This window comes from Amphiura filiformis, chromosome 17 (assembly GCF_039555335.1).
Source record: "Amphiura filiformis chromosome 17, Afil_fr2py, whole genome shotgun sequence".
NCBI classification, from domain to species: domain Eukaryota; kingdom Metazoa; phylum Echinodermata; class Ophiuroidea; order Amphilepidida; family Amphiuridae; genus Amphiura; species Amphiura filiformis.
The window spans coordinates 9,768,465-9,785,298 of NC_092644.1; the positions used below are offsets into that span (position 1 = coordinate 9,768,465).

Genomic DNA, 16,834 nt, shown 5'->3' on the forward strand with positions numbered 1-16,834 from the left:
TTTGGAAATAACAATGTGTTGCTTCAAAACATCAGGCTAGTAGACAAGGAACATATACTGCTTCTAAAACACTATTCCTAAAAACAATATTAATATAATTATGTATTAACTAATTCAACCATCCGATCCAGACACTAAATCGTATAATACATGATACACCGAGATTTAGATGATATACATTGTACCAAAGAACATAGAGAAACCACCGGGGAAACCAGTACACGTATAGATTAAGTCTGAAAATGTCTGTGGACTTAAAACTCACCTGGCATGCTTTATCAGTAGACACCAGCTATAGCAAGAAACACAGGAAGAAGTCGTAATAATCCAGGGGAAACTCGGAGGTGCTTCATGGAGATAGGCGCAGTTTCTTAACTATACTTAATAGACAAAATATGATTTTATGCGGAATTGTCTAAGTCAATAAAATTTTCCTTGTGGTGAATCGTCCAACCGTCATAGAAATTACTGATTTATTTATTTTGAATCGATTAAGTCATTATTCAATATATTGAGTGAAATATTTCCCCAATTTGTCAAGGAAGGCAAAGGTTGCACGGGAACTTATAAACACATAAAACAAGTAACTACCCCTTAATGGGCTACTCCATTTGAAATACACACTACCCTGTAGAAGATTTTGAAAATATCTTTCACAGGGGGAGTAAGAATTTCAAACGGAATTAATACATTAGGCAGCTCCATTTGAAACTCACCCTCCCTCTGTGCAAGATTCAGATTGAATCTTTCTCAAAGGGTGTATGGCATTCAAATGGAGCTGCAATGTGATAATCCCATTTGAAATTCATACTCCCCTGTGAAAGATATTTCCAAAATCTTCCACAGGGGTAGTGCGGATTTTAAATGGAGTAGCCCAATGAATGGATCAGCGTATGACACGTTTGTAAAAAGCATTGGAAGCAGAATTGATTTCTGCGCATTATTACGCCTCATTTAATATTGCAATGATCCCAATATTGATATCGCAGCGTACATGTAAATTAAAAGGGCATTTCGTGATCCACAGCCTCATCCCCACTTTTCTCAAAAAAGTTGAGATTTTTATATCACTGGAATACTCTGGCTACATAATGTTTATGTACAAAATATTTCTTGCAGATTAATTCGTTTAGCAAAGATATCGTGAAATTTGAATTTCGTTCTGGTGCACCAGAACGAAATTACAACGTATTGTCTATGGAGCAGTGTAATACACCTAATCATGCATAACTCGCAAACGCAAAATCGGAATCAACTGAAATTTTGGGAATATGCTTTTTTCGTGGATATGTATTGAAAAATGTCATAAAAAGAGGATGCTAGGATCACGAAATACTCCTTTAAGTATTAAAACCCAAGATTTGAAAGTTGCAGCAAAATCCTATTGCCTTGTATTCAGTATCTATGGAAGGGAATGTTTTCAGCTCTCATTGGATTATTCTTTTTGTTTCGTGAATTTGGAGGAGGTCAAAACAAGTGATAATCAGTAGAAATTGTCATTAGTGGTCATTATTTACTTTATCCATATTGACAAGTTATGACAAGTTGATCAAGTTCAATATTTCCTGTGACCTTTGACCCCCCCTGACCAACAAGGTCTCAAGAAGTGGAGGAACCAAGGCTTACATCTGTTGGTAGCAATGAAGTTTTAATCACTGAAAGGACAGCTTGCACTTGTAGTCCATTTAGGAACTTGTTGATCAGGAAAACTATTGAAATCTTCATGTTTCAATTTGACATTAATGAAAATTGAGTATTACTTGTTTTGATCCTCTCCAAACGCTAGCCGAACAGATTTCCTTCAATGGATACTGAACACAAGGTAATAGGATTTTGTTGCAACTTTCAAATATTGGGTTACGTTCATTAAAACGTATGTGCTACGACATCAATATTGAGACCATTGCCACAAATGTGGTGTCATAATGCGCAGAAATAAATTTGAATGCATATCTCAAATTTGGCGTACAATAAACCGTTTTGGAATATTGGTAATTTTTGAAGGGGTGATTACTTTTTTTGATGTGTATATCTATAGTCGGGCTATGTGCAGTTACTAAATACTTGAAAACAAAAAATGACTACTTCTTGTGAAGGCAACAGGGGGGCATAGATGAACACTATGAATTAACTTTTAACACGAACAAAAGTTAATTAGGTTACAGAAATCAAAATCTGCTGCAGCGATTACAAACATTGATAAGTTAAGGCCGTCTACAAATTCAGAATAAAATTGCATTCATAGTGCAAAATACTTCTGTTACTTTTATCACCAATACTAGAATTATGTTGTACATATGTCAAACCAAGTTTAATTCGTAATGATTCGTTAAGTACTGCCACTTTACTTTTCAAATCCCATTGAACTCTGTGCAAAAGATGCTGTTCTAATATTGTTTGAGTGTCATTATTACTTGGTCGATTTCAGATTAAAAGTGATATGTGTAGAAAGGATAATTCACGCCTTTTGTATAGATAACATAAAATGTGAAATCGACTGGCATAAAACTGTGGTTTTTATTGTTGACATAACTGTCTTAATTCAAATTTAACCATGCACTTCTATGCAGTAGCAGAACAGTGGTGTCATGTTTCCTCACACTGCTATGCTAGGTACATGGTTAACCTAGCCCTGTGTGGTGTTGGGTAGTACTTAAATCATCCTCTGAAAATTATCTTACCATGCTTACAGTTCTGACCCTATTTCTCCGTTTCTGCTAATCTCTAGCTTAGTCAAAGTTCTGATCTTAAAACGACAACCATCAATTCCATATCTGCCAATACCGCGAATACTAATTCTCACTCACCCCTAGACCCACACCCACCCCTACACACCCCACACCCCCGCAAATTATACATACATGTACAGTAGCATGCAGCTTGCAACAAAGTTCGTAATAAATGATATCGCGCTAACAGGAAAGACAACATTAATGACATCCTTGCCAAACGTGATTGTGAGCGTTTTTTCAAATACACAGTTTTGAATGGCATCCACCTGCTAGTTAGCACTGATATACTGCACAATAAAATGGCGTGAAGCGTGAGGTATCAGTGGTGTTTTAGCCAGATTTAATGCTCTGCGTGCTGGCCATTGCCTTCCGCATAAACAGCTGATAAAAATGCCAAGTTTTGAGATATTTTCTCAAGATATCAAGAGCTATCTCAAGAACCACTTAACCAATACTAGGTTGCTTGTACTCATTTCAATGCATTTTTCATGCTGATTCCAATTATGCTTATGAAAATTTACAGTTCTGAAATTTTTTTAATTTTTTAAAAAACTTGTCGTCTGAAGTCGACTCGACACCAGCGTGGAGAGTAATTCTGCCACTTCAAGTAAAACAAAAATCAGTATATCTCCTGTAAACTTCCAAGAGATACTTTATTTTGGCATTAGGAGCAGTGAAGTCTTGGTAATATCTGCAATGTTATTTACTTACACTACTTTAGTAGCAGGCTGATAAAGCAAACCTCCCAAGTCCAAGGGCAGTGTATGTTTCGTTCTTTTAACTGATTTGTGTAATTCAAAAGCCAGTCCTTATCTTACAAACCTATAATATATACTGCGTACTCCAACCCTAAATTTAACCCCATGCAGGCACAAGTCTAACCCATATCTAATCCTTATCCAATCCAATCCCTAACCCTAATCCTTAACTCAATAAGTTAGTCCTTATATCTTACCTAATTCTACATGTAACCCTAAATACTGACCCAACCCCAACCCTAAATTAGCTTAAGCATGCGCGTATTTTTTTTTGGGGGGGGGGGCTTTGGGGGCGCCAGCCCCCCGGGGTAAAAACAGGGGCGGCAAAAACCAAGGGGCGGCGGAAGAAGAAGGGGCGGCAAACGAAGGGGCGGCGGAAGAAGAAGGGCGGCAAAAAGAATTAGTAAAGAAAAAAGGGCGGAAAAAAATTGAAAAGTATAAAAAATGTTGAAAAAAAATTGTACTATACATCAAAATGTGTTGCTTTTAGGGCGCTAGCGCTGATAATCCATTTTCCACTTCACTTTTTCAAACCACCGAAAATTTTTTTGGGTCAACCTTTTCGGGCTGTTGAGGAAAGGGCGGCAAAATTGAATTTTCTTCAGCCCCCGGGGTAGGGGCGGCCACGGTACGCCACTGTTAAGCCTAACCCAACCTAACCCTTACCCGATACCTATACCTAATCCATGTCCGTATAAACTCGGTAAACGTAAGAAAGACAAATTGTGTGGTACCCGGTGTGAACTTGATACGATTACATCGGCAATCGTACATCTCATCCTAAAAACTAACCCAAACTCAAACCCAAACCCAAACCCAACGTATAGGCGTATCCGTTTAACAACTCACAGCAGCAATTATACAGGCTGTATCAAAATGATTGGTACCCATCTGTTTGGATGCTTATTTGGAAAGCCTGCTTCTTCAAAATACAGCAGTTGGTTCTCTTAAAATGACCAGAATGTATAGTTTTATAACCTCCCACAACATTAATCAACAAATTAGGTGGCAATTAATGAATACCAACCATTTTGATACACCCTGTATAATCCGATTGTACCGAGAGTGAACTTGGTACAGTTTCATTGACATTAGCAAAGACATTAGAAGTCTTATTCGACCTTGAGTCTTTGTTGACAACCCAATGACCTCTGATATTCAAATGCAGTAATATACAACTTTGGTAGATCATGTACATCAGAGCTATTAATCATTGTAGCAACATTATCGAGTCATGAGGTACCTCACATAAATCTCTTCATATGTACCTCACATAAATCTCTTCATATGGTTTAGAACCTATATTATTGAAAAATAACACTTTGATGTTTTACAAAAGTTCATTCTATAAATCATATACTTTGAAAACTTGTTGGTTTATAGTTTTGTACGTTTTACAAAAATGTTGTTGTTTCAGTCCTCTTTACAACATACCTCAAGAACCGGTTCTACACACTTGTTATGAAATGATCAATGCAATTTTTGCCAATTCTCAAAACAATTCGAAAGATGCTGTGAACTACCAAATCGCAACAGTTTAAAATAGTTTAGGCACTTGACCATTGAAACCATCGAAACGTTTCAATAGAATGGAATTTGTTCCCAGTACAACACATCACATCAGTGTTGTGGTGAAGAAGTCACGATCTCATATCTGTCACGGTCGTGTCTTTTCATCCCGAAGACACAAAGATGTTCTGGAGACAGAGCTTTTCAGTGGCTGCTGCCAGACTTTGTAATACGCTTCAAATACGTTTTGCCTCATGTATTGATGTAGTTTTCAGTCATTTGTAAATTTAGACGCGTTTATTTGCCCAATTTTCTTTTTCAAGATGCCAGATTTTTTTAGTTAAGTTGGATATGTTTACCGATCATTCGTGTCAAAGGCTTTAGCAGTATCATACAACCTTGAGTCTATGTTGACAACATAATAAGCTCTGATATTAATATGCAGTTATGGTGTACATATGAATGTGTACCAACTCAAATACGTGTTGATATATGGTAGATACCGTACATCAGATGGCAGCAACATTATCGAGTCATGAGGGGTATTATTACGTACTAAATTCCTTCATTTGTTTTAGAATTTACATTGCATTTAGTACCGTTTGCTTTGTTTTAAAGCTTAGACACTTGATCATTAAATGCTAACTCATCATAGGATGACGATGATAACTTGACCATAACAATGTAGCGACTGACAAGTATAAACTTGGATTGAATTTGGCGCAATGGTTATGATGAAATTATCAACCCATCATAGGATGACGATGATAACTTGACCATAACAATGTAGCGAGCGACTGACGAGTATAAACTTGGATTGAATTTGGCGCAATGTTTATAATGAAAATATCAACAGATGCTTTCACGTCTCTGTGAAGTGATTATTGATATTTCACTAAGCAGTGTTTTGTCCACTCTTGTTAGCAAACCCTATTATTGCATTCCCACTTGAGTCTATCTTCTGTAAATAGTCTTCTATTTTGCATAAATTGTTTTGCTCGTCTATACATTCAACAATTGGCTATCAGCCAGACGTCAAAGATTTTGAAAATGTTAATGTTTATAAATTCTAGAAATTTGTCAATGCAGTGAGAAAATAGAAATATTTTAACCAACTAGTGCACCTGCAGCTGAGAGAGCCCTGATGCTGTGAGAGCACTGGCTGACCTCAATTTTGTTTGCGCATATATATTCCCCTCGTATCGAGGATGCCACCCACCAAGTTTGAGCCCGATAGGACAAAGTTTGAAATCCATGACCTTTGACCTTTGACCTCGGATGACCTCCATATAATGTTTTTCATGCTCCCCTCATACAAAGGATTCCACCTACCAAGTTTGAGCCCGATCGGACAAAGTTTGAAATTTGACCCCTCCGTAATGACCTTTGACCTCGGTTGACCTCGATTTTATTTCGCCCCTATATTCCCCTCGTATGGAGGGTCCCACCCACCAAATTTGGGCCCGATCGGACAAAGTTTGAAAATTTGACCTTTGACCTTGACCTCCGATGACCTTCAAAACCACACGGTCAACATGCTTTTCCCGGCACCTACCCATGTCCCAAATATCGGATCGATGCGTCGCAGCACGGCGGAACGCATAGCCGGACAGACAGAGACCGCTTATTATTTTAGTATAGTAGAAGTTACGTGTTTAATTAACGGGGTTTCCTCGCTGGATAACCAAAGTTACGTGTTTAATTAACGGGGTTTCCTCGCTGGATAATACACAATGCAATGTAATTATTGAGCTCGACAATCTGTTCATTTAATATGTTTCATATCAATTTGTAAGCGCTCTTTAGCAAAGTCATAGTTCATTGAATTTACAGCCGTATGACAAAACAGGCGAAAATAGTAACTTTTTGCACAATATTTGCAATTTAAAGAGAATTGGCCATTGCTCAGTCTAATGAGGCTAGTATATGGACAATATAAGTGTGCTCTTTCATTTTTCAAATGTCATAACATTTGAAAAATATTGTAAGGAACACTTGTGGTTTTGACTTTTAAAACCTACATTTTGGTCAAAAACTGTGCTGGGATAGGTCCTTTTCAACAGATTTATCACATTCGCCTTGATATAAACATTGAATTGGGTTTGAACTATAACATATCGTTCGATATAAAAAAATTCTGATTGTATGGATGAAGGAAACACTTGATGTTTTGACAAAAACCAATCACAGATGTCTATTTTCCAGCTAGAAGCTCACACAGCTCGTTGATGCTATGCACTCAACCGTGTAGTGTAATCAAAGACAATTCACTGCTTGCTTGGAAGCTCTTGGACGAAAATGTGTGCTCAGGTGTATCGAGGTGGAAACTGTGCATAGATGGCTTATAAGAGAATTAAAATTATGTATTTATCAATGTTGATGGTTAACAAAGAATAATTCTTCTTTGCATATTTGACATCTGTTTATGAATATTGTTACGCTTCATTCAAACTAACTGTACTTTTCAAGCGGGAGGGAATTAAAACCAGCGGGAAAAGCTACAAAAATGTATTGGGACGCTCTTAACATTTTCTCACCATTCGCGTACTTTTTCCTTACAAAGTTCCTGGTTTAGTTCTGGTTTTGGGTTTGGTCACGTGAATCCCCATCGGGCCCTTTCAAGATCTGTTTTTGGTTTCTCTCTATATGTGTCGGAAACTAAGAATCAAAAGACTAGAGTAAGCAATGCTAGAAAGCTGGAGAAACCTATTGAAGACATGACCTTAATTTCCCACACAGGGAGTGTGAATTTCAAATAGGGTTATCTGAATGGGTGACTCTATTTTAAATCAGCACCCCCTGTGTGGAAGATTAAGGTAATGTCTTCCATAGGGGTGTATGGATTTTAATTGGAATAACTCATTTTACGTTATAGTTGGATATCAACTTTTAATCTAGCTAAGTACTCGTCAATAATATTTCACTGCTCTGTATTATTCACAGAGAATAAGCTTATCGGATTACATGTACTGGGCTGCTCCCTCTACTCGCGAATATTACACTGCGAAATTTAACGACTCCCTTCGTATGCCTTGTTCAGTTGACTACTTTAACCAGAAAAGTTCGAGGTCAGATGATTACGTAAGAAACTAAAACCCATTTTCTTCAAACTACAAACCTAAACTAGGAACTTGAAAAGACCCATAGTCATAAGCTATGTCTCGAGCATATGAAAGACGGGGTTTCAGCATCGGCCATCATTTTCATTCTCAAGAATGGTGGGTGTCAAATAGATGGGTAACAGAAAATTATGATTACGATTTCAGTATCCCTTCCCATAATTCATCACTTCCCTGACGGAATGTTACAATTGCTTCCCGGGAAGGGCGTGGAGGAAACACATTAATGTTACACACATGATTATTTTCTGTAACACATAAGTACCGAACTGACGTGAAAATTTATTACGCGTCGTAATTCAACTCCACTGCTTGTTGTCATGACATTTGAACGTATTGGTTATAAACTCATACTCCATAACATAAGGTTAATGTCTGATGTATTACTGTTGAATAGAGGTTATAGAACTATGTCATCGAGAACGAGGTCATTATCATTTAAAGTGTAATGAAACATGACTACATTTGCTAAACTTCACACCGTATATTGGCGGCCATTATTGTGAGTCATGCATGAGTAGGCTAAATTCATAATCATATCTACAGATGTACATCATATCAGGTTATACAATCATGGACTAAATTGTGCAAATTTTAAATCGGGGACGAGATGTTGCCTCCCTTGATTAGATCTAGGATCGACTTGAAATATTGGTCAGGACTTTGATGGTATTGATTGCTTCAAAAAAGATAGACCTAATCAGTTTTGATTATTCTGAATATCTTGGTAGAGATTCTGGGATTGTATTTAGGGTAACAGATGGTCATTTTATTATCAATATCTAGGAGTTAGTGTTGAGGCAAATCTGTAAGTAGTCTTTTTGATTTCAACTGTAATAATTTGAATAACTTGTACATTTTGTAACTGGTTATAACAACGCGCGCTTTCCTTTTCCCGGATGTACTCACAAACACAATTTCCATGTTTACGAAGAAGAATAGAAGTAGAATGATAAAAGTCTAAGAAAAACACCTAAAGCAAGGTAGTTTTGTAATTTTGTAACTAATACAAATGTATATTACAAGTGGAATTTAAACAACATGATATGAAATAGCACTTGTAAGTTGTAATATGTCTAAATACCACATTCTCTTAATATCAACATTATATTTTTACCGCTAACAATATAGTTTTACCACTTCGTGCAGTACCCCTATAGAGTACTTTTGACATGATGATATAGGGCTTGGACGCGCACTCACATCCTCACCCCACCCCATCCCACATCCACCCCATCCCACATACAACATAAACAATCCTGCCACCAACACCACCCCCCCCCCCCACATCAAGCAGATTGTTACAAAGTTGTGCATGGCATTAGCATGACATATTGAGTTAAGTAATTTGATAGTATTGTTGATTTTCCGGGTACTGCAGTACTATAATTATGTTCAACACAGAAATGATGTGGGTGGGGGTGTGTGGGGGGGGGGGGGGTGCTAAAAAGTATCAAATAGACTAGATGTCAAATATTTATGACATTGATGTACAAAAACTGCATTATTTGCATCCGTGTACTGGTATTTGCACATGTGTTCCAGTTTCAAGCTATGAAGGCCTATCAATCTTCGATTCTGATTTTTGCAACAACCGTGTTATTATCACTTTTTAATAGCGTCCTTTCTTTTCATTATCACTTATTCTTAATTAGTTTTTCGTGGCCTTAATGTCAAATATCTTTCATCAACTCTGATAATTACACCGATTCACTCGCATCAAGTCAACTTATGACCTAATTTATATGGGTGAATGATTGAAATAATTAAATAATGTGGGATTTAAAAGTTGCATACAATGAAGGGTTGGGAATGGGGTATACAGAATGCGGATCATTTTGTGCTGATTAATGTCCCACAACGGCGTAGCCAGGAACTTTCGGGGGGGGGGAGAGCAAGGAGTCAAGACAACTTTCAAGGGTGCAAAATCACAATTTGACGAAAATTGTCCAAAAAAAAATCAGGGGGGGGGGCCAAAGGGTGACTAGGGAGTCAAGACAACTTTCAAGGGGTGCAAAATCAAAATCAATATTACGGCGGCCATCATCGGGAGGAGGGATAGACTTCTCCTTTTTGGGTGGCTTCCCCTTTTGCCCCTGGCTACATCACTGAGGTGCCATTACAAGTAAATGTGCACTATCTATATATGCAAGCAAATATGCTTGCAGATCTCTTTCACTTAGAAGGCAAGTTTTGCTGTTCCGTTTGAAATTCATACACCCCCTATGGAAACTCGACCTTAATCTGCCACACAGGGGGTGTAGATACCAAATGGAGTCAACCATTCAGGTAACCCCATTTGAAATCCACACTCCGTGGAAGATCAAGGTCATGTCTTCCGTAAGGGGTGTATGGATTTCAACTGGAACAGCCAAATGCATTTATACCCATTATTTTTCTCAAAAATTATAATGCGTTGGTGACAGGTAAGATATGTATATTATAGGGGGTAAGGACTACAACTATACTGCACTAAACATTCAGCAACTCTAGGCAAGTAGTTATTGATTTATTGATCAAATATTGGTTTTCCCTCATTTTTGACTGTTACTCCACAACTACTGTTTGTGCTGAAATAAAATTTCTAGTGCAGTAGTTGTAGTCCTTGCCCCTATAATATAAATGTCTTACTTGTCACCAATGTGCTATAATTTTTGAGAAAAATGCAAAAATATGCACAAAATTGACCAGGGGTGTTGTACCCCCTTAACTCTGACAGAAAGTGAGAAACATTATGGTACATTTTTTCAAATGTCCCTTAATGACAAAATGACATCTTTATATGATTTAGAAGGAACCATTTAGTTGGACGTTACTATATGTCAGAATTTGATAGCAATTTTTTTTTTGTTTAAACCGAATTTGTGAATTTATAGACACAAAACAAAAATAAGCATAGTCACTTTTTTCGACGCGATTCGACAAAAATTTTAGAGGTCACTAAAGAAGAACAAGCTTTACAAGCTTTGTATTTTATGGTTAACTTTTACTTTAATTTTTGACGCAAAACGCTCTTTGAAAAAAAATATTTCGATTGGCTACCAATGATATCGCTGCCTTGACTAAGCAGACCATGCTACAGTGTTGGCCAATATATTCCATTCCATGAAGCATAGATCAAAAACCTATCAATGTTTACGTTTACTTTAACAAGTTAAACACATGTCATAAAATGTCCAAGTACATCACAGTATATTCATTAATGATCGCTACATTTGAAATTATGTACAATAAAACATCACTTAATGTTGATGTTGTGAGTGAATTTATACAGAGGTTAAGCTCACCGTTCAACACTGACATGTCGATACTGTAGTCTTAGTAGCCGCATTTCAAAACAAGATAAACTTGAAAAAAGGTTCCCGCCTCTTTAAGGTATTCCCCGGTTCGTGAGATCGTTGGCTCGCTCGTTAGCAAGCTGCTAAACTGATATTTAAAGATGAAACGTATAGCATGGCATAGAGACCAATGGGATGACCCCAGAGCTATTTCACAACTGTACATGTATATGTGCCATATAGGCAAGTAGGGGAAATCCTAGATCAAAGCAAAGCATATACTACGAATGTTCTGATGTTCAGCTGTTCCACAACTAACACAATTATATATTCATTAAATTATGATTAGGTATAGATTCAAAGAAAAACCGCATTAGTACAAAAAAATCCCTCCAAAAGACAAAAACAAAACAAACAAACAACAACAATAACAAAAGCAAAAAAACAAAAAAACAAAAAAAACAACAACAACAACAACAAAAAAAAACCCAAAAAAGAACCAAACACATATACAAAAACTAACCCCAAAAAAAACACCAACAACAACACACAAACAAAATATGTGAGATTACAATGACAACAACAATGGTTGATTCTATAATTAATTTTGAAGGTCAACAAATAACTACGGCAAATAGTAGATTGAAATACGATGCAATTAGGGATTTTGCATACAATAGAACTTTCTTAATTGAATTCTAGATATATAAGCTGTTTCATATATGCAATCATAACAATATGGGACCTAAGGACATAAGGTTATTCCATTTGAAATCCTTACACCCCCTATATGAAAGGCAAGGCCTTAATTATCCACACAGGGCGTGGGGATTTCAAGTGGAGTCACCCATTCAGGTAACCCCAATTTGAAATTCACACTACTTGTGTGGAAGATTAAGGCCATGTCTTCCATTGGGGGTGTATTGATTTTAACTGTAATAACCCATTGTTTTTACTTCACCTATAGTTAATCTAATTGTCTAACTTTAATATGATTTTATTCTGTCTCTCGATCTCGCTGGCTGTCTCTGACTACCTCTGTCTCTGGCTACTTCCGTACCTGCCTCTGGCTACCTCTGTCTCTGGCTACCTCTGTCTCTGGCTACCTCTGTTTCTGGCTACCTCTGTCTCTGGCTACCTCTGTCTCTGGCTACTTCCGTACCTACCAGTAGCGGCAGAAGCATTAAGGGGATGAGCATATTTTGTGATGGTTAACATTTGGGCACGAAGCGCGCGCAAAAAATTCAATTTCAGGCTATTTTTGGCTAAAATGATTTTAAATTTTGGCATTTGATGGGCCAGTGAAGAGCTCTTGGGCCAGTGTGCGCGAAGCGGGTAAAATTATGCAATTTACCCTATTTTTGCCCCAAAACACGGTGTTTTTTTTGCGCTAATAAGGAGGATACACGGGGCAATTATTTGATCTTCTATTAGGATTTTTAGGGGGGATGTCCTCCATTGAAAAATTGAAGGGGGTACCTGCCTCTGGCTACCTCCGTCTCTGTCTCTGATATTCCCGCCATCTCGTTCTCTTTTTTTCCAACTCCGCGTATCATCTCTATCATCACACACTACTCTGTAGCTGTCTGTGTGTGTTTTCCTTTCTATATCACTGTGTAACGACATTTGGGAAAATTAACACTCGGAGAAATTTGATCCATCTGAGTCCGTCCATCTGTCGTGTCAAAAGGCTATTCCATTCAAAATTCACAATCCCCCTGTGGTAGATTTTGGAAATATCTTCCACGGGTGATTGTGAATTTCAAATGGAGTGATGACATTAGCTGCTCCATTTGAAACTCACCCTCCCTCTGTTGAAGATTCAAGTTGAATCTTTCTCAGAGGTTGTATGGAATTCAAATGGAGCTGCCTAATGTGTTCATTCCATTTGATATTTATGCACCCCCTGTGGAAGAAATTTCCAAAACAACAGGGGGAGGGTAGATTTTAAATAGAATAGCCCAGTAGCTGTGATTCAGGGTACTTGCCTTTGGAAGGGTTTATCTATGATATCCGTGGGTGTGTAACAAAGCTAACACCGGTATAACAACTAAGCAATGTCTAGCCGCTTTAGCTTTACATGATAATGTTTGGTTTACAGTTATATACATATCTACAGTTTGAAATGGATCGCACAAGAAAAACAGAATCACAAGGGGGATGTTTTAAGGAACCTCTGATTAGGTTTAAAGACAGTTTATATATAGGGGTCATGGTAGTGGAATAATTATTATCATGATAACGATAATAGAACTATATCTTTACTCAATTAACATCATATCAAACAAAAGTATGGATATCAATGGATGCGCTAATCGTTATATTTGACCCAAATACACATGTACAATGTGTTAAAAATATGATAAAATGTGTTTTACAAAAGCAAACTTCTGTTATTTTATCTTGTTTATAGTTAGCTTTGTATGTCCTTCCAATAGCGTCCACAATTATATATGTTTTGGTATCCTATATTATAGGCCATGAGGATCTGTAGTATCAAAGGCTTTTCTGAAGTCAATGAATGTTATTGTAGCTGGTAGATTTTTGGCCTTCACTCTTTCTATTATCCTTCTAGAGCCAGTATGTGGCTGACAATAGTTCTTCCTACTTTGAAGCCATTCTGGATATTTCTCAGAAGATATAAGTTCGGGTCTTATCCTAGATTCTGTTGAGTATCATTAATGGCCACTATTGAGGATAGGCTGATGTCACTGCAGTATACCTCCTAGCTTAGCTCTCCTACATGACTTTGGTATTGGGATTATATTTAGAATAGTATAGACCACTGATCAGATATTCTTTCTGTCAACAATGCATATTGCAAAACTCAAGCACTAGGTCCATGTCACACCTCATAAGATTTCTGGTGGGATACCGTCTTCTACACTATACTCTATCTTCCTCTCTGCTAGTGCTGTCTTTGGCTTTGCATATTCTTCGTGGCTGAAAGGTCCCACCTTAATAGATGTAGGGCTTATCTAGATATTTTTTACTGGATAGCTAATCTACAACAAGATAATAAAAGCGTTGTAGTGTTCATTCTCACCTTCACTTTTGGTCCCTGTTCTCGCTACGACTTAATCACAATGCATCTGTCAGAGGATAGAAGACACCACTTTCTTATTCCCTTCTTTCTCGTCTTGCTGTTTGTCTGTCTGGTCTGGTCGTCTAATTTCTACCTCTTCCTGCGTTCGGGTTCTATCTGTCTACATGTGTTTTTCTCCTCTATTAATAGTATTTAGACGAATGGTGTTGCAAGAAACGGTAAACTACCTACCACATTGTCCAAAAATATCCCTATGGATGATACGGTGTGCTTGATATTGTTTTTGTGATTTGTTTATGAACTTTATTACTCGAATAATGCGTGTACAAAATGCAGACAACTATTGTACAAGATGTTACATTAAAAACAAAAAGAACACTTCATCAAATAACTCTAACCGGTCAGATGCTGGAGGACACACGCAGTCGACATGAGGACAGTCCTCACAGACAGGTCAACACGCAAAATATTCGAAGTCATGCAGAGTGATCCAATAACCATTCGTTGTTAAATTGGCATAATTTTTAATGTATTGAATGTATAATCTTCAATAGAGGCTTTCTTGGGTTATCCAGGGTTGTAAAAACCCGAACAAATCAAATAAAAAATAAAAAATAATGATATTGGTATAAATTTAATTATATCAGTCTGAATGAAAGCCCAAGCTTGGTTACACCACTTTGTTGCATTCAAAATCAACTGAAGTTTAGTGTAACAAAGAAAGCGAAGTGGTACAAGTTTTGCTATCTACTGAAGATATATAGCTAAACGATCTCCCCATATGAATTTATTAGCTGAAGATATGTTTTCCTAGCCAAGTTTGGTTACACCAACACCACTTTGTTGCATTACAACCTTTGTTAACAAATCATCAACTGAAGTTTTAGTCTACAAAAGAAACCGAAGTAATACAATATAAGTTTTGCTATCTACTGAAGATAGCAAAATGATCTAACCAAACGAATTTATTTGCTGAAGATGGGTTTTCCTAGTCAAGTTTGGTTACACCAACACCACTTTGTTGCATTACAACTTTTGCTAACAAATCATCAACTGAAGTTTTAGTCTACAAAAGAAACCGAAGTGGTATAATATAAGTTTTACTATCTACTGAAGATAGCTGAACGATCTAATCAAACGAATTTAGTTGCTGAAGATTGGTTTTCCTAGCCAAGTTTGGTTACACTAACACCACGTTGTTGCATTACAACTTTTGCTAACAAATCATCAACTGAAGTTTTAGTCTACAAAAGAAACCGAAGTGGTAAAATAGAAGTTTTGCTATCTACTGAAGATAGCAAAACGATCTAATCAAACGAATTTAGTTGCTGAAGATGGGTTTTCCTATAGCCAAGTTTGGTTACACCAACACAACTTTGTTGCATTACAACTTTTTTCACAGAATCAAGTGAAGTTTAGTGTAACAAAATAGTGAAGTGGTACAATATAAGTTTTGCTATCTACTGAAGATAGCAAAACGATTTAACCAAACGAATTTAGTTGCTGAAGATGGGTTTTCCTAGCCAAGTTTGGTTACACCAACACCACATTGATGCATTACAACTTTTTTCACAACATCAAGTGACGTTTAGTGTAACAAAATAGCGAAGTGGTACAATATAAGTTTTGCTATCTACTGAAGATAGCAAAACGATCTAACCAAACGAATTTATTTGCTGAAGATGGGTTTTCCTAGCCAAGTTTGGTTACACCAACACCACTTTGTTGCATTACAACTTTTGTTAACAAATCATCAACTGAAGTTTTAGTCTACAAAAGAAACCGAAGTGGTATAATATAAGTTTTGCTATCTACTGAAGATAGCAAAACGATCTAACCAAACGAATTTAGTTGCTGAAGATGGGTTTTCCTAGCTAAGTTTGGTTACACTAACACCACGTTGTTGCATTACAACTTTTGCTAACAAATCATCAACTGAAGTTTTAGTCTACAAAAGAAACCGAAGTGGTATAATATAAGTTTTACTATCTACTGAAGATAGCTGAACGATCTAATCAAACGAATTTAGTTGCTGAAGATTGGTTTTCCTAGCCAAGTTTGGTTACACTAACACCACGTTGTTGCATTACAACTTTTGCTAACAAATCATCAACTGAAGTTTTAGTCTACAAAAGAAACCGAAGTGGTACAATAGAAGTTTTGCTATCTACTGAAGATAGCAAAACGATCTAATCAAACGAATTTAGTTGCTGAAGATGGGTTTTCCTATAGCCAAGTTTGGTTACACCAACACCACTTTGTTGCATTACAACTTTTTTTTCACAGAATCAAGTGAAGTTTAGTGTAACAAAATAGTGAAGTGGTACAATATAAGTTTTGCTATCTACTGAAGATAGCAAAACGATTTAACCAAACGAATTTAGTTGCTGAA

At 36.9% G+C, this 16,834-nt stretch overlaps 1 protein-coding gene across 24 annotated transcripts in view; it reads right to left on the minus strand.

Annotated features, from left to right (window-relative positions):
- Window positions 1-16,834, minus strand: part of LOC140136902 (voltage-dependent calcium channel type A subunit alpha-1-like) — a 471,089-nt gene that overhangs the window by 439,500 nt on the left and 14,755 nt on the right. For 23 of the 24 annotated variants that reach the window (XM_072158544.1, XM_072158537.1, XM_072158548.1 and 20 more), the window contains exon 1: window positions 11,406-11,436. The exons of the other annotated variant lie outside the window; for it this stretch is intronic. In XM_072158544.1, coding sequence (XP_072014645.1) covers window positions 11,406-11,421 — 16 coding nt within the window. In that variant the 5' untranslated portion in view covers window positions 11,422-11,436. Of the gene's footprint in view, window positions 1-11,405; window positions 11,437-16,834 lie in introns of those variants that run through there. 24 annotated transcript variants of the gene reach the window in all.